This window comes from Acipenser ruthenus, chromosome 6, assembly GCF_902713425.1.
Source record: "Acipenser ruthenus chromosome 6, fAciRut3.2 maternal haplotype, whole genome shotgun sequence".
Taxonomy (NCBI): Eukaryota; Metazoa; Chordata; class Actinopteri; order Acipenseriformes; family Acipenseridae; genus Acipenser; species Acipenser ruthenus.
The window spans coordinates 13,364,698-13,383,216 of record NC_081194.1 but is presented as its reverse complement, the minus strand read 5'-3'; the positions used below and the strand labels follow the sequence as shown (position 1 = coordinate 13,383,216).

Here is an 18,519-nt window from a genome sequence, read left to right as displayed (position 1 = left end):
GTGTGGAATGTATCAGAGTCATTTTTTACATGAGTGACCAGCTGTATCTGAGAATTCTGGCTGTTGAGCGTGGGATTTGAATGGTAAATACACTTTCTAAACTACAACTGTGCCAATATTTCAGTATACAATAGTCCTTTAAGTTCAACAATCCTATTTTCTGACCATTTACAGGTCTAAAGCCCGATTCGCACTGGACTAAAAATCACCACATAAACAGGTGTTTTAGTCATTTTAACTGACCCGTGAGAACTGCCCATTTCTTTTTATCACAGATAATTTTTTTAGCGGTCCTCAAGATTTTTTTTTTTTTTTTTTAACAGGACATCGGGACTTTCTGTAAAATTTCAAGGGTGTTTTTTTAATCCTGTGTCATTGTTATGTTAGAATTTATACAGTGTTTCCAGGGTATTCGCTTCAAAGCAATACCATCTTTCACAATAAACCATAATATAATATTAAAAAATTGGTGGGGGACGGGCGAAAATACAAAACATAATTGGCGACATGAAAAATGAATGCTTTGAACAAACAGTGCATGGACGAAAAGGTTATTCTAGCCTTTGGAAAAGAAGGTTAATGAAATGAGTTGTTTACATCCGGTTCATTGCTTACAAATCCTGCACAAAAGCACTTTCTCTGGTCATAACATCGCATTTAATTTTGAATTTTACTGACTTTCCTTGATGAAAACGAATTCTTGTCTGGGAGGTTCCAAGATGTCCTCTGCTTTTAACCAACTCGGAGGACACCTGATTTTTAGTCCTGTGCGATCATGCTTAATACATAATAAAAAATAACTGAGAATAAACTAATAAGTTGAAATATGCTGAGGAAAAATTGTAACTGAAAGCTGTAGGGCATCTTGATGGTCAGGGTTCAAAACCTGTGTTGTGGCCTTTGTGTGGGGAGCAAACACTTTTTTGTGATGGACACATGGAAAGTCTGCATACATTTTTTTTGCACTTTATCATGTAGTGCAATACACTATGCATGGCATAGCATAGAACTCACAGATTCTTTTGGAGATTATGTTCATTAATTACTCAAAACACAGTTGTGCCCGTTCTGTGTTGAAGTTACCCAGATACAAATGACCATTTTGTACTTTTCCCAGAAGTAGTACTATAAAAGGAAATGGGGATGCAATTTATGCAGCCGCGTAACAAGGTACATTTTTATTTCATTAGGGTTTGCTTTACTTGGCATGCGGAGCAAAATCTCATGACCCTGTTGTTTGTAGTTAGTGTTTGAATTAAGCCTCTGACCAAATTAAAACCGGTTTAAGCATTTTGTACTTCAGTATTGTGAATGGCCCACAGGCAGTTTGCCAAGTTACTGAAAGCTCTTGCTGACCAGTTCATTGTTTTTATAAAATATGTAGGAAGGCATAGCTTAAATAAACATTACCTTTTTAATTGCCTGCAGAAGTGACAAGGTGCGAACTGTGACATGCAGTTTCAACAAAGTGGGTGCTCAATTTAAAAAGGTGTTCAACCATGAATTGATCATTATCTGAGCAAAAAAAGAATCAGTTTAGAATGTTGGTTGTGGTACCTTGTTTCTGGCTAATTGCCGTTTTTATTTATCGTAGTAAAACCTTAAAGCCAAAGAGAACACTGTAATGTGTTGTTCTCTGTTCATGTCACCTAATATGGTATTCTGAGAAATACTCACAGCTCATAAGTTGAGATTCAAAGCATTGAGTTTTAATGCGGGCACCATTTCTTTATTTACACATACATAACAACATAGCATTTTTAACAAAATATTATCATTACGTACGTTAAACTTCTTGTGCACTTCTGGCGGTAACAGCGTGAAAGTACCATCTGATTACTTTTAGTGCCTGAAGTGCTTTTTAAGGTACTTAGGATTTTAGCCCCACCAACTGTGGTGGTAAAAATTAATTTGGAATTCCTGTCTGGTCCACCAGACTGCTGTCTTTACTCCCCCAGATGGGCCTCCAGCTCACACATCTCCCGCTGGTGCACCTAATGTATTGCTTTGCAGGTCCAGCAGCCTTCAAAATCAGCATAGTTCAGAAGTTTTCTCCATCACACCAATTGCGGGTACTGCGTCACGTAGACTACCTGTAAAATGAACAATGCACCTTTTGATTTCTTCTTATCGGGCCTCATTTCCATTGCAAAACAAACCGTTTGTAATACTTTCTGCTGGTCTCATTGGCTTTTGTTCATTGTTAAACCTTTTGGAGGAATACATTTGCTACCAGCTGACTCCTGAGATATAGTACATTAACTGAATAGTTTAGCCTAGCCTTTAGCAGTTGCTGTTAGCCCCAGGCTTCTGAATTTGAAATTATGTTTTAAAAGTATTACAGACCCAACAGTAGTGTGGAGTGTGGAGTGTGGAGTAGTGGTTAGGGTTAGGGCTCTGGACTCTTGACCGGAGGGTTGTGGGTTCAATCCCCAGTGGGGGACACTGCTGTTGTACCCTTGAGCAAGGTACTTGACCTAGATTGCTCCAGTAAAAACCCAACTGTATAAATGGGTAATTGTATGTAAAAATACTGTGATATCTGTATAATGTGAAATCTTGTAACAATTGTAAGTCGCCCTGGATAAGGGCGTCTGCTAAGAAATAAATAATAATAAATATATCTTACAGCTGCTGTACAAATACACTGATAAGGTAATACAGACTAACTTCACAAAATTAACCCTTCTTATGACGAACCCTGTGTAACAATCCCAACAGCAAGGGCCGATATTTTCAGTGGAAATTAGCCCAGTGAACGAATCGCTATCGGTGCCAAAAAGGTGTTCTTTTAAGCAAAGTTCCTGTTCCTTTAGGCGGAGCATTTACAATGGGAAAAAGTCAGTTTCAAGGGTGTTCTGTTAGGCAAAGTGTTCTCTCTCCTATACGCGGAGACTACTGTATAGCAAACATTTCTCCAGGTCCTAGGGGGGTTCATTATAGTGAAGTTGGCCTGTATATCCGTACTTGCACTACAAAGTTCATTCTGTTTGATCTAAAACATGTACTATATGTAATCTAGGTATATATCAGATTGTTTTCAGGCTTCCAGTTTACTTTTGAATAGTTGTTGACATCTGCTATTCATGTGTGTGCATTTTGAAGAATATGGTATTTCTAAAGCTTATGAGAGAGTTACAAGTTACAACTGTTTGTTGTGCGCGATTCCTGTAAAATTGGAGCACTTATCAAACATTTTCAAAATTTGCTGTAATATAATTTTATAACTGATAGTAATTGTGTAGTTTAAACAAATGTTTATCTTGTGTTTATTTAATGTTCATAATAATGTAAACATGTATAAAGCTGTAATAGCAATTACTGTTTAGAATTTATTTACAAGATAAACCATTTTTAAGGATAATTTCATTACTGGTGTGTCTAATAGACATTCCAGTGCACCTGTTTTGTTTCGGAACAACCTTGGTCTTCTCATCTTGCAAGCATTTCTGCTGGAAATACTTCTATAGACTACTTCAGTATTTAAGTCTGTGACATACCGTGTGAATCTGCTGATTGGCGATACCTTCCTGATTATTCATTTACACTTTGTGCTTTTTTTAGCTATGTGTCATTTTTTGGACAAAAATGTGTTTTCTGTACTGTATTTCATATCGGTAATGTAGCACTTTGTGTTGATCATTTTAAATATCCTGTAGTTCCATAGACTAAAATTAATGTGATCAACTGGATCCCTAAGGTCCTATCTACATTATTTATGTATTGTAGGGTTTTTGACTTAACTCATTTTAGCAGATTGTAGAGACTAGTCGAAATCCTTCCAAGATTTGCTGTGCTTTTGTTCCATAAAAACATGCAATATTCTCCCATCTTTTTGTGTGTAAATGTCAGTTAATTAACCAGATAGGTTATATGTATGCTTTTTTTATACACTTTATTTTTATATACTTTCTAGGACTTGCCGTACTGAAGAATATACTAACACCAAGAATGAAAGCGACCCATATAGCTGTAGACTCAATGAAGGGTCACTTGGATGCCATTTATGATATCACTGTAGCATATGAAGGAACTCTAGACAGCAAAGGTCGAAGAAAGACTGCTCCATCTATGCCAGGTAGGTGTACTTTAGCTTGTCTACAACACTAAATAATAAAGAATACTGTCCCAAAAACATATTTTGTGCTCCTCTTGTGGATTAAGCAGTACATTTTCTTTGAGTTTCTATATATATATATATATATATATATATATATATATATACACACTGCATTGTGACTTGCACACCACTTCTTCCAGAACTTGATTAAATTCACTTTAATATTTGAACTTTGCCCTGCTGAATACATGCACAACATACTGTTCAAAGCTGACCATAACTTTATTGTTTGTCAGTTGTTGATCTTTTCTCTTCCATTATTCAACCATGTTTCCTGTAAACAACGAGTGTTGTGACGTTGCATTTTCCCAATTATCAATTCTTCCTGAAATTACATAAAAACTGATACAAGTAACACATAAACATCCTGTTACTGACAAATTAAAAAACACTGCTGGCATGCTGAGGACTGCCAGACAAAAAAAAAAAAGGGTTTTTTTTTGGCTTGTTTAATTTTATTCTGCTTGAAGTACCTTACCATTTTTGCAGTGTCTGTATGCACCTGTTTTACTGAATACTGACAAATCTCTAGATGTGTCTCTTTTTTTATTATTTTTTTTTTGCAAGATCATGCTCAATAAAAGTGCTTGCATATTGGGCAGCAGTGTGGAGTAGTGGTTAGGGCACTGGACTCTTGACCGGAGGGTTGTGGGTTCAATCCCCAGTGGGGGACACTGCTGTTGTACCCTTGAGCAAGGTACTTTACCTAGATTGCTCCAGTAAAAACCCAACTGTATAAATGGGCAATTGTATGTACAAATAATGTGATAACTGTATAATGTGAAATAATGTATAATGTGATATCTTGTAACAATTGTAAGTCGCCCTGGATAAGGGCGTCTGCTAAGAAATGAATAATAATAATAATAATAATAATAATAATAATATTGTCAGGTTAAATTATAATTAATCATGGAAGTCCAGTACTGATATGTGACAAACAAGTGGTTCCCAATGGCCTGAGGGCATTACATTATGCTATTACTGTATAATTGGCTTATTCAACTTGATTCGCGTTTTGGTGCAATTGTTTCTTGCAATTATCCCATTAAAACGTTCTTTTCTCATATTGAAAACAAAGTCGTGGTATGGTATAACTGGCTAGTCTCCAAAATCTCAGTGACACATGTGAACTGATAACTACAGTATATAATGTCATGGGAAATGTGACTAGAAGCATTTGGAGTGGATGCATTTCCATCCAACAAAATGTACCCACGTATAAACTAAAGCCAATCTTTTCTTGGGAACATCTTGCAATTAAACGTCAGGGCCCGTGGAAGTGTATTTATTCAATAATTGTACTGGTATTTACAGAACTGTTTCAGAACCTTGCTAAAACTGAAGTATTTTTTTTTTCCAATCACTGACACCAGGGACGACATGGTAAATGTTTTGCCAACATTGTAGAGCAGGGGTCAGCAACCTGTGGCACGTGAGCCATACCAGGCTCTTCAAGTAAGCAAATATGGCCCTCGAGTCATTCACAAATACACACATATACAAAAAATTAGTCAGACATACTATTAGCGTCATCGCACATCTACAAATGACCAACCTCAGGAAGTAATATCTTGCTTTATTTACTTTTTTTTTTTTTTTTTCATCAACCTACCTGCTGCTCTTATTGGTGCTTGTATTCCTGGAGTCAGTTTCATATGCACACGAGTCACAATCTGTAACCCCGCTTTTACTGCATGTTTTCAGTTTCGGAGTATAGTGTAGAGCTCTTTAGTTTCATTTAAATGGCAAAAAAGAAAAAAGTCAGAGGAGGAATACCGTTCTTTTCAGCTGCAATGGACTGATACGTATGCCTCTGTGGATGTCTCATATGCAGTGAACAACTGGCTTCAAACAAAAAATCGAATTTGCAACGACATCTCATGACAAAACATGCTGCATTTGCAGCAAAATACCCAGAAGGTGAGGCATGGAAAAAGGACTGCGAGGAGCTGCAAAGAAAAATGAAAGTGGGGTAAAGTAAACTAAACTACTGGCATGGTCAAATAAAGGTGGATGTTTAAATTCAGCAAGTTTCGCAGGCTATTTAGAGGTTGATCGCAAAGGTAAGCCTTTCACTGATGGTGAATATGTAGAGCTGTACATAAGCATGCTTAATATAGGCAATAGCTATTTGAAGAATTTCCCAACAAAGACAAAATCTTGCAGCAAATACAAGATATGCCTTTATCTGCAAAAACAGGTCACGTTCGAGCTGTGAGAGTGGCGGATCAGGTTGACAAGCAGCAAATAGAAAATATAAGTTCTCCTACATATTTTTTGTTTGCTTTGGATGTCAACGGATGTCTGTGATGTTGCACAACTATGTATTCTCGGGTTATATAAATGTGGCATTTTAGTACGAGAAGAAATGCTTGCAATTCTGCTAATGGAAAATCAAACAAAAGGGGAAAACATACTTAAAACTGTGATGGATTTTGTTAGCCAGAAGCAGATCCAGTTCAGGAAGCATGATGGGGAAACACAAGGGATTCGTTGCTCTTTTGTCAGAACAGAAACGTCCCATTTTTAGCTTTCACTGTATTGCGCACCAGAAAGCTGTTATTATGTTGTGGACATTACAGGTCATTTGAATCATCAAGTGCAAGGAAACACCGTCTTGTCCCTACAGCAGGCAGTTTTTGCATTTGAATCCAAATTGAATCTGTTCATCAGAGATATCGAGACTGGCAGACTGACTCGCTTTGAGATGTTACGAATGTTTCGAGATTCATACATGGTAGAGGATACTAGCAACAGTCTAGATCTGCAGCAGCTTGTGGTGTTTACATCTGATCTGCTAATGCCGTTCAAGTCTCGTTTTGTGGACTTTCACAGACACAGCACTTTGTTCAAGTTCATGATTTGTCTACATGACACTTTTGTGGAAGCACTCGACTTGACGGTGATTCCAGGCATCTCAGTGAGATTTGGAGCTGGAAGTTGCCGGGTTGAAAAGTTTCACACTCTAAATTAAAATCTGTAAAACCTTGCTTGGCAATTTGCAAAGCTGCACAAATGGACTGATTTGAAGAAATTGGAGTGTGAAGATAACCTAATTCTGCAAACTTGGAATGAACTTCCACTTACATACAGCACAATGCAGAATGTCAGTTTGCTCTCTTAACGATGTTTGGTTTTTCCTATATGCGCGAACAGGCATTGTCCCAGGGAGTGGATAAAAGCCGGACGGAGACAAAAGTACCCGGACGGGGCATTAAAACTGCTGCGATGTCTTAAATCACTTCAAGTTATTACTCCCTCCCCATGCATTACATACCAGCAAGAATTATCATTCTAAGATGTATGTATATATACAGTGCCTTGCAAAAGTATTCAGACCCCTGACCAATTCTCTCATATTACTGAATTACAAATGGTACATTGAAATTTCATTCTGTTTGATATTTTATTTTAAAACACTGAAACTCAAAATCAATTATTGTAAGGTGGTTTTATGTTGGGAAATATTTTTAAGAAAAATAAAAAACTGAAATATCTTGCTTGCACAAGTATTCAACCCCCACACATTAATATTTGGTAGAGCCACCTTTCGCTGCAAAAACAGCTTTAAGTCTTTTGGGGTAAGTATGTACCAGCTTTGCACACAGTGTCCGAGTGATTTTGGCCCATTCTTCTTGGCAGATTTGCTCCAGGTTGTTCAGGTTGGTTGGACGACGCTTGTGGACCGCAAATTTCAAATAGTGCCACAGATTCTCAATGGGATTGAGATCAGGACTTTGACTGGGCCACTGTAAGACATTCACCTTTTTGTTTTTGAGCCACTCCAATGTTGCTTTGGCCTTGTGCTTGGGATCATTGTCCTGCTGAAAGGTGAATTTCCTCCCAAGCTTCAGTTTTTTAGCAGACTAAAGCTGGTTCTCTTGCAGTATTTCCCTGTATTTTGCTCCATCCATTCTTCCTTCAGTTTTAACAAGATGCCCAGTCCCTGCTGATGAGAATCATCCCCACAGCATGATGCTGCCACCACCATACTTCACTGTAGGGATGGTGTGTCTTGAGGTGTGGGCAGTGTTAGGTTTGCGCCACACATAGCGCTTTGAGTTTTGGCCAAAAAGCTCTATCTTGGTCTCATCTGACCACAAAACCTTTTCCCACATCGCAGCTGGATCACTTTCATGCTTTCTGGCAAACTCCAGATGTGCTTTCAGATGGTACTTTTTGAGTAACTGTTTCTTTCTTGCCACCCTCCCATACAGGCCAGTGTTATGCAGAGCTCTTGATATGGTTGACTGGTGCACCATTACTCCACTCCCAGCCACTGAACTCTGTAGCTCCTTCAAAGTGATTGTTGGCCTCTCTGTGGCTTCTCTCACAAGTCTCCTTGTTTGAGCGCTGAGTTTTGAGGGATGGCCTTTTCTTGGCAGTGCCTGGGTGCTGTGATGCAGCTTCCACTTCCTGATTATTGATCCAACTGTGCTCACTGGGATATCCAAACACTTGGATCCAAACATTTGTATTACTTTATCTCTAACTTCTGTAGACTGCTCTTTGGTCTTCATTTTCCTTCAGATTCACAGCCTGACCAATGATCCTTCAACAGTGGGGTTTTTATCCAGAAAATGTGACAGCAACTTTAATGGTTCACAGGTGGAGGTCAATGGTAAGGTAATTGTGTCCTCGTTAGGGCAATTTCTTTCATCGGTGTAAACTGGGAGCTTCCACAGCACAGGGGTTGAATACTTATGCAAGCAAGATATTTCAGTTTTTTATTTTTCTTAAAAATATTTCCCAACATAAAACCAATGTCACCTTACAATAATTGATTTTGAGTTTCAGTGTTTTAAAATAAAATATCAAAAAGAACGAAATTTCATTGTACCATTTGTAGTTCAGTAATATGAGAGAATTGGTCAGGGGTCTGAATACTTTTGCAAGGCACTGTATAGATATATATATATATATAGTATTTTGTGTTAGCAAAAATGTTGCCGGACGGAGACAAAAGTACCCAGACGAGGCAATAACACTGCTCAAATCGTCATAAATCATGCATCAAAGTATTAGTCCCTCCTCGTACATTACATACCAACAGGAGACATCATCATGGCTGTTTTCCTAAATAAATGTTTATGCTTCGACAAAAACAAGAATAATTATCACTTGTGGTTTTGAAGACAGCTCCCCGTTCCAGTAATGCATGATAAGGAAGCTTTACAATCTCAGTGCCCCTCATATGCAATTCAAGTAATCATTGTACTAGTAATTATAAAGCAGACAGAATTACAATTTGTTGTGCCACATCTAAGGAACTGACCAATCAGAGAATGGCTTCAATACAGGTGGTCCAGCAGGGTGAAGCAGTATTCAAAATGATGGAGGACACAATAATACTTGCTATGGAAAAATATCCAGAGCTTTATGACAAAGGTCATCGCAATTATAAACATACAGATTTGTATGTTTATAAGACAATATATTGAAATCCATTTTCGATATGTTACAGACAATATATTGAAATCCATTTTCGATGCACCTGGATAAACCTGGTATGTATGATTTATTGCCATATATGTTGAAATACTGTCATAGGAGACACTCCTAATTTCCACATCATGTTGATGAATAAGTACCAGTCTTGATCATAGTTTTGTCAATAGCAATTTTTTAATGGTTTTATAGATCTGGCAGTTTTGAAACCTGGTGCATCGCCTCTGTCGCTTCTGGTGTGTGTGTGGCCATGTCACTGCGAAAGTATCTTGTTGCCCAGTGAAAATTTGCATCATGTCTGGTGTGGCGGCCTTTATAATACGCCTTGCCCTTTTGCAAAGGGCGGTTCAACAGCAAGGCAGCGTTCACTGGTGCTTTTTAAATTAAGTTATTTTGTGCACTTTTGGGGTCATTGAATACATGGGCTGACTGAAATGTAGTTTTTGTAATATTATCATAAAGTATTTGCAGTTGTTTGCAAATCTGATTTATATCAAATGTAGCCTGCGTAATTATACATGAACTGTATTCTGAAAAATGTACCATAACTCTTTCTGCTGTATTTATCAAATGTCTGTTTTATATTTTGATTAGTTATTGATAATAAAATGTAAACATGAAGAAAAAAATGTCTGTAATTCTTTCAATTTAAAACTTAAGTAAAATAATTGGAGAGTAGTCTATGACCTGATTCTATTTTTGATTCATAACCAAGCTAGTACAACTTAAAGCAATAGTGGTGCAGACCCCCTTCTTTTTGACATTATTGGGTTCATCCCTGTTTCCAAGAACCCAAGACTAACTTTAATTTCATGCATTTCTGCTGCTTTTTTAAAAAGGTATTGTCGCCTGTGTACTTTGTGTTTGGTCTTTGCTTAAATCCACAATGGCCCTTTCAAAGAAAGGGAAAATTGATTGAGAGAGTCGCGTTTTAACGAAAAGTGGAGTGAAATTGAGAGTGCCGCGTTTAACGAAAAGTGGAGTGAAGAATATTTCTGTGTTCAGAATAAAAACAAAATACTAGGTTTGATTTGCAAAGAGAGCATTGCTGTTTTTAAAGAGTACAATGTTAGGAGGCACTATGAGACACAACACAAAGACACATACTATGACTATCCAAATGTCACCCAGTTTGCTCGCAGTATGATTACAATTTTTGCAAGCACTTATTTATGTGAGCAAACATTTGCTGTCTAAAGCTGTCAAGTTGCAGACGATCACCTCCAGGCAGTGCTTAGGATAGGAGTTTCTAGTAATCTCCAACCAGACATGGTTGCATTTGTGTAATGAACAGGCATGAACATGAATTAATAGCCCTAGAGTTCGCCTGATTGCAGTCCCTTGAAATTAAACACAATTTAATTTTCTATTAATTTGCCTTTTCTGTCATGTACTGAAAATAGTAACATAAATCATTCAAGAAAAGAAAGATTTCAGGATTAGAATGTTGCTGTTTATTTACCTGTTTTTTAATTATGAAAACACTAATTTTAAGCCTCAGTGGGCTTGTGAGGTCATTTTAAAGTTAATATTTGTATTTATTCTCATCTAAATTATTGTTGGGCAGGTGAGTTAGTTTGTTTTAATTAATTAATTAATTAATTAATTAATTAATTAATTTTATTTTTATTTATTGAAAACCTGGTCTTATTGGTCACCTGTTTCTGGCAATTCCAAGGCAGGCTACAAATAGCTCCCCCGGCGTCCGTTCTCTAGCTACCGCATGCAGTTTATGCACAATTGACCATTGAGATGTCGGGAAACCAACAAAGTGCAAGAAGCTTGATAACATGCAAGCTCAAGCTGTGCAACAAAATTGCCATGCTTATTCTTTACGCATTCAATTTAAATATGATATGTAATTTCATATTTTTTTCAATGTGTAAAGCACCCAGTACACATCTTATCTGGAGCTGTGTGTGTGTAAACTGACTGATGGCATCCTTTGTTTTGTAATTAATTTAGGGGGATAAAGTAGAGCCTACGGTATGTATTCTTAATCCTGGGATTTTTTTGTACTCTAAATAATGTGTTGCATATAATTGTTTTTTTATGAACGAATATCTAAATCAAATATCCGTACATGAAAATTCCATGTTCGTCCCAGCACTATGTAAAATGCATTGTAAATGGTTGTATGAAGAATGTCAGTATCTCTTTATTTTTTATTATGATTTGAAAATGTAAAAGGTCAGAAGAATTTGTTGGCATTGTGGATTAACACTCTTAAGCATAAATGGAATTGATGGTTACCAAATACTTCACTTTTCTAGCCTAATTACTTAACCTCAAGGGAGGTTCAGATGACGTGAAGCTGAAGTTTTATGGGAGTGCCCTAGATCTCATGAGGACTTTGTGATAAAATCCAGCTGTTCCTGCTCGATTTTAACATACAGAACAAATTGCCCTTATCCACTAGTATCCTTTAAGGGTAGTACTAACCTCAATAACAGAGAGATTGGATTAGTCATATTACATAAATTGGATAATTAAGAGTTTCCTTGGGGCCCTTATAAGACTATCATAAACAGATGATCAACCTACTGTCAACAGGAGGGCATAACATTTTTTATTTTCAAGAGTCAGTTCACCTTCTGTATTATGAACCGCTAAATATGTTGCAAAGAAACAAGTACTGACTCTCCTAATGGATTGATAGTGTTTTTATTCTGGTGCACTATAAATCTACATGCATAATAAAACCCCACGTTTTGTCCACTTTTTGTATACAGGCTTAATATGCAAAGTGCAAATAGGGCAGCAATGTGGAGTAGTGGTTAGGGCTCTGGACTCTTCACTGGAGAGTCGTGGGTTCAATCCCCGATGGGGGACACTGCTGCTGTACCCTTGAGCAAGGTACTTTACCTAGATTGCTCCAGTAAAAACCCAACTGTATAAATGGGTAATTGTATGTAAAAAAATAATGTGATATTGGTATAATGTGATATCTTGTAACAATTGTAAGTCGCCCTGGATAAGGGCGTCTGCTAAGAAATAAATAATAATAATAATAATAATAATAATATAATTTAGAGGAGACAGTTAACCATTGCTCCAGGAAGAGATGTAGTGGTGCTGTTAAAATAAATGTTTCCTTGTTAAATATCTATATATTTAACAAGGAAACATTGGTGTTTTGAGTCCCACTCAAAACACCATTGAGTGGGACTCACCCCCTTCAAAAAACAGTTTTACTTCCTGGCCTATAACAGTGCTGGATGGTTTATAGGCTGTTTAAACTGGGTCAGAAACATTGTCTTTGGAACACAAATTGCTTTGCAGGAATGTATAAAACAATAATGTCTGCTTTTTGTATGCAAGTGGCATTAACTTTTCTTCTTTGTTTTTTAACAGAGTTCTTATGCAAAGAATGCCCCAGAGTTCATATTTACTTTGAACGCATCGGCATGAAAGAAGTTCCCCAAGAACCTGTGTTCTTTCGGAGGTGGCTACATGAGCGATTTGCCGTCAAAGACAAGTGGGTTGTTCTTGTTAATTCCTGATGTCCTTGCTATACATTTGCTTGCTCTCTAACTTAGTATTGCAAGTTCTTTATTTGCCATTTTACATTGGATTCATTAATATGTTATTAGCTGTAGGTTTTATTCACACCAACTGACCTTGTACTTTATCAGTTAATACCATTAGATTATATATGTAGAGAGCTGTGCCTGCCAACTATTTTTGTAATGGAATATTCTAGCGATTTTTAAAAAATCGATTTTTCGGATAAAGTGCAGACACACACGCCACAAGCATGCCCGACAGAGATAGATATATATATATATATATATATATATATATATATATATATATATATATATATATATATATATATATATATATATATAATTATATATATATATATATATAATTTATATAATTTATATTAGCTCAAAGAGCCAGCTGCCCTATATATATATATTATATATATATATATATATATATATATATAATATATATATATATAAATTTTTTCTCAATAATAATAATATCTATCAGTCTAATACAATGTTAACGGCAGCAATTAACACAAACGGTATAGACAGATTTTATTGTATTGGTTTTCAAGAGTGTTGAACTCTTGTTTGTAATAGTTATTTTGTTACAAGATTGTGTGGTTTTTGGAGGGTTTTTTTTTTTCTTTTCTTTTTGTGCGTCTAATATTTATCAGTATGCATCTAGATATTTTACCTTAGAAAAAAGTTTAGAGCCTTGCACTAAACAGCACCTGGAAAGAAATACAATTTAAGTTGGAAAAAAATGTAATTATATTATATTTATTTTGTTGATGCATAAGTATTAAACTCTGCACGTGCTATGTAAAAAAAAAAAAAAAAAAAAAAAAAAAAAACAGTATATAAATTGGTACTGTAATACTTATTTTTGCAAAATTGTTTGTGTATTTAGTTTTAATATGCGCCTACATTTTTCAGTGTGCGCCTCAATTTAACTTGGGCACAAGTGTGCCTAAGAAAAAAAAAGTTTGTGTATATGTATAAAATATCAGATATGTTTTAACATTGTGTTTGTAAAACTGTATTATTGGTGTAATTTTGTTATAATTAAACAATTGGGATCACTACACTGAATTGTTCATCATCTTCACATTTCTGATTTCTTTTAAACAATATTGGAGACAGCTCAGTTACCTCGGCATTAATATTAAGAAACAGAAGACCAATACCAACTGAAAGATATTAGAGAGCAGCAGTATCTTGTTACTGGGATTTACTCTTCAGTAATTCTAAAGGGAGGAAGAACATTTTTACAATGTCACATCATATAAGAAAAACAAATTACTTTTCATTTGGAAAATTTGAAGATTCAGAGGAGCATTTGGTATCAATGCTTTTTGTACATACAGTACTAAATGCTGTCATTTGTATTATTATTATTATTATTATTATTATTATTAATTTGCTCATAATGTAATGATGCAAAACTATCTAAATGTGTTGCTTTTTACTGGGCAGGTTACTGACTGACTTCTATGAATCTGAAGACCCTGAAAAAAAAAGCAAATTCCCAGGAGAAGGTCACGTGTCACCACTCAGTATTAAGAAGACTTTACCATCTTTGATTTTCTTGTGTGGCCTAACATTGCCAATGCTGCTTACAGAGTCTGGAAGAAAACTGTATATAAACACCTGGGTTTATGGAACTTTGGTGGGTTGGTTGTGGGTTCATATAAGATTATAAGAAAATCAAACGTAATACCATTTATAATCAGTTCTGAACACCCAATACCCTCTCTCCCCCAGAACAATGACTCGGAAACCAGAGGCTTAAATAAAACCTTTTTTTAAAAAAACTGGTGGCTTATAAAACCCATTTTACAAATTGGTGGCTTATGTACCTTTAACCTTAATTGATGTATGAAAACTGCTAATAACCGTTTTTTATGTTAATACATAATTACAGTGTCTATATGTCTGGATATCAAATGAGCTGACCAATTAAAAACGTTGTTCTTAGTTATTGATCTAAGATTCGGTCTACTTGAAAACAGATTAATTGCACCATGGATTTGTGGCAATTTACTAACCACTACAAAAAATGTAAAGTATTCAATTTTAGTATTAAAGTTCAACTCTTATAAAGCAGAGATATAGCTTACTGTATTTTAAACCATCACAGAAAATGAACGGTATTGGTCAAAGCTGAAATACATTTACACTAAATAGAATAAGATAGTGTTGGCAAGTAAAAAAAAGAAAATGTTTACAATATTAAAATAGTTAACAATATTAAACTTACACGGATTACTGTGCATGTAAAACATTAAACTTTAGTTTTTTTTATAATTTTTATTTTTTTAAGTTCAAACTTAATGGCTGATTGGTAAAAACAAGGGCCCCTTGAACTGTCTTTAAAGAGCGTTACTCGGCCTCACGTATTGCTACAGTTTAAATAATACACATGTAAGTTTTCTTTTCATTAACATCCTGACAACTTTTTATACTTATAACTTTTAAAGTCTGTTTCAAAGCTCTTTTCAAAATGGTCGCTCTAGTGCACTGATAGTGTAAGGATTATTGCCCACATTGTCAAACAGGTAACACAGCAGTAACGATCCAGCCCATGAGTGGTACGGAACGGAAAAGCCAGAGCACTTTTTTTATTTTTTATTTTAATTGCTCTTCATGCAGTGATTTAGAGAACGGATCTCAAACCCCAGTGCCCGAGATATCAATGAAAATAAAAATTACAGGTATGTTATTTAAACAGTTGTAGCAACATGTGGGGACTTCTATTTTATTTATTTTTCAGAACCCCGCTACTTACTCTTTAAGGTTTAAAGACTTTCAAGCATAACTGATGGCAGTCTGTAGTGGCAGTTTTCCTTTGTTTTTATCACCAGTTAGTATCAAAATCCAGATGTGCAGACATGATCATATTAACCTTGAATCCAGTGATTATAGGTAGTATCATGTGGCTTTATTTTAGATGTGATTTAGTGGCAGCTCTATAGTTTTTGAACATTTCTACTCTTTTTCTTTATTTTAAATTACAAAGTAAAACCATGGCTTTCTGTGTGCTTTGCAAGCTTCATCGTATGTGTAAGACCAATTGGTATTAATAAACAAATAAATAGAAATTAACTATTTCTATATTTTAATACAGAAATGCCCCCTTTTTCTTGCTTTCACCACTTAAAATAAAACCTATTTTAAATTTAGATTTGCTTTTTAAATTGAATGCATCTTTCGACCGTATTCAAGGAATTTCATACAAAATAAATGGCGTGTTTACCTAAAGTTGTCCTGCCTAAACAAAAATAATCTAGTGGAAGTATGAAAATGTTATGCATTTTACATACTTTGATGCACAACTGCTAGGAAAGAGAGAAAGTTTATTAGCATGAGGCGTTAACAAGCACATTACTCACATGCAAGCTACTGGTTATTTGTCTTTTTTAGCAGTGAAGTGGTGTATAGTTGTATTTTATAATGCCATTATATACAGTTGCAGTTGTATTCCTATACCAAGAAAAGTTTGTACACAACGATTGTATCAATTTACCAAGTAAAATCTAAACCATTGATTTATCATGAAATTATTTAGAGAAAAAATATTGATTGTATTCTTGCTAGACTTCATAAATTTAATGCTCTCATTAATGTCACCATATTTATTTTTTGCCAATATGCATGTGTCAATGATTTTAATACTTTAAATACTCATTAATGCAAGTTAAAACTTGGTTACTTCAGATGCTGGCTGTGCAAGGACTTTACTTCCATATTCTTTTGTAAAGTGAAAAAATTAACCTTTTTTTTATATAACTGAGCAGTACCAAAATAGTTGATAATGGAGGTCTGCAACAAAATAAAATGTTATTATCATTTTAAAATTTGGTCACAATGCAGCATAAACAATACTGTGGTTTACGGAAGAGATCAACTATCAGCAGATCTGATAAAAGTGTTTTATATAAAGTGCCATTTGTTCAAGATACTGTAGTACGTGCCTTCATCCTTATCTTGCATACCAAGGACAATCAGTGTAGACTAGTTATATACTAAATGCCATTATTAGACTTGCTATGATGAATGTGCTGAAACTCCCTCTAGTGGATTACAATTAAGTTATTATCACAGCACAATACACTATTTTAGAAATACAAAATTGTTGTAAAATGTGTTTACAGTAATTTTACGTTACAGGTCACACTTGGGAGCCAAGCAATATGTTTCAAGCCATTATACAGTCGTTTTTAATAATCTAAAATTGTATTATTACTAAGAGGCTTAAATAAGGGTGTCGTTTTTTTGTTGTTTTTTTTTTCAACATGACCAGCACTTTTGTTATATACCTCAGCCAACAATTATATGCAGAGTAAAGAAATTGCACATCAGCTACAAATTTAGCTATGTCTTGAAGTAAGATTTTGATTTATTTTAGTCTTTGATTTTTGCTTTTTTATTATTTTATTTTTGCTGCCTCAATTTATGTGCATCATAACATGGTATGTTTATTTTGCAAGGAAACAGTGTACTGTTTATGAATACACATTTAGTGTGCATGACTTTGCTTTTCAGTAAACCATTTATGTGAAATAAATTATACATACTGAAGTCTATTGAATGTCGTGTGTTAACATCTGTAACGTAGCAAAGTGTTTTTGTTGTTTTTTTTTTTTTTTGTCTCTTTTTAAATAACATTTTGATTGCTGTATTTAATGTTTCTCTACCATTCAACACCCCATGTCGTGTTTTTGTTCTGTGCATGTATTGTCAGAGTCCACGTACTTCTTTTATCTATTTATGCTCTGAGCACACTCTTAAAATCAGGGGAGATGTTTAAGGAGGGCACAGATGTTTTGGACTCCTGTAAATGGATTTTTCGTGCACTGACTTACAGATATTAGTATATCCAGACAACTTTTAAATAATCAAGAGAAATCACACAGACCCATTCAAGTTTGAAGTTTTAACGAATCAGATCCTTTATTATTACTCCTTGGGTTCATTAAATGCTTAAAAATTGATTGAGTGGTGGTTACAGACCATGTCAGATCCCATCTAATAGGCAATCTGGGCGATCCAGTGCCTTTACACATTTAAATACAATAAATCAATACAATTATGGTTATCATGTGTTTTGCTCTTAGGCCAGACATGCAAAATGCTAAAATGCCCACTGCTAAATCCTAAGCATCCAATACAACACACTCTAAAGCTAAAACATAATTCCTATCCCTATAGCAATGCTTCAATATAAATGAGATATAAATTCAAGATTATGCTTACCTCTCAATATATTTAAGTGTTGTGTAAATATATGCAGAGCCTTCTGAATGCAACCAAACAGCAACCAGCTTTTCAGAGATCTTCAGAGAATGAACCAAACAGCATGTGGTACCAAGTTGAATGATACTTGACTGGGGTCTTGCCTTGATTTTTATAGAACTTTTCCTCCACTTTGTGCATCAGAAGATTTAA

At 35.2% G+C, this 18,519-nt stretch overlaps 1 protein-coding gene across 1 annotated transcript in view; it reads left to right on the top strand.

The window, feature by feature from the left end:
* The window catches only part of LOC117410416 (1-acyl-sn-glycerol-3-phosphate acyltransferase epsilon-like), a 29,112-nt gene extending 11,460 nt beyond the window's left edge, over positions 1–17,652 (top strand). Inside the window, exons 6-8 of the mRNA XM_034016938.3 lie at positions 3,917–4,078; positions 12,926–13,049; positions 14,548–17,652. Coding sequence (XP_033872829.1) covers positions 3,917–4,078; positions 12,926–13,049; positions 14,548–14,773 — 512 coding nt within the window. The 3' untranslated portion in view covers positions 14,774–17,652. The remainder of the gene's footprint in view (positions 1–3,916; positions 4,079–12,925; positions 13,050–14,547) is intronic.
* Positions 17,653–18,519: the final 867 nt, after the last annotated feature.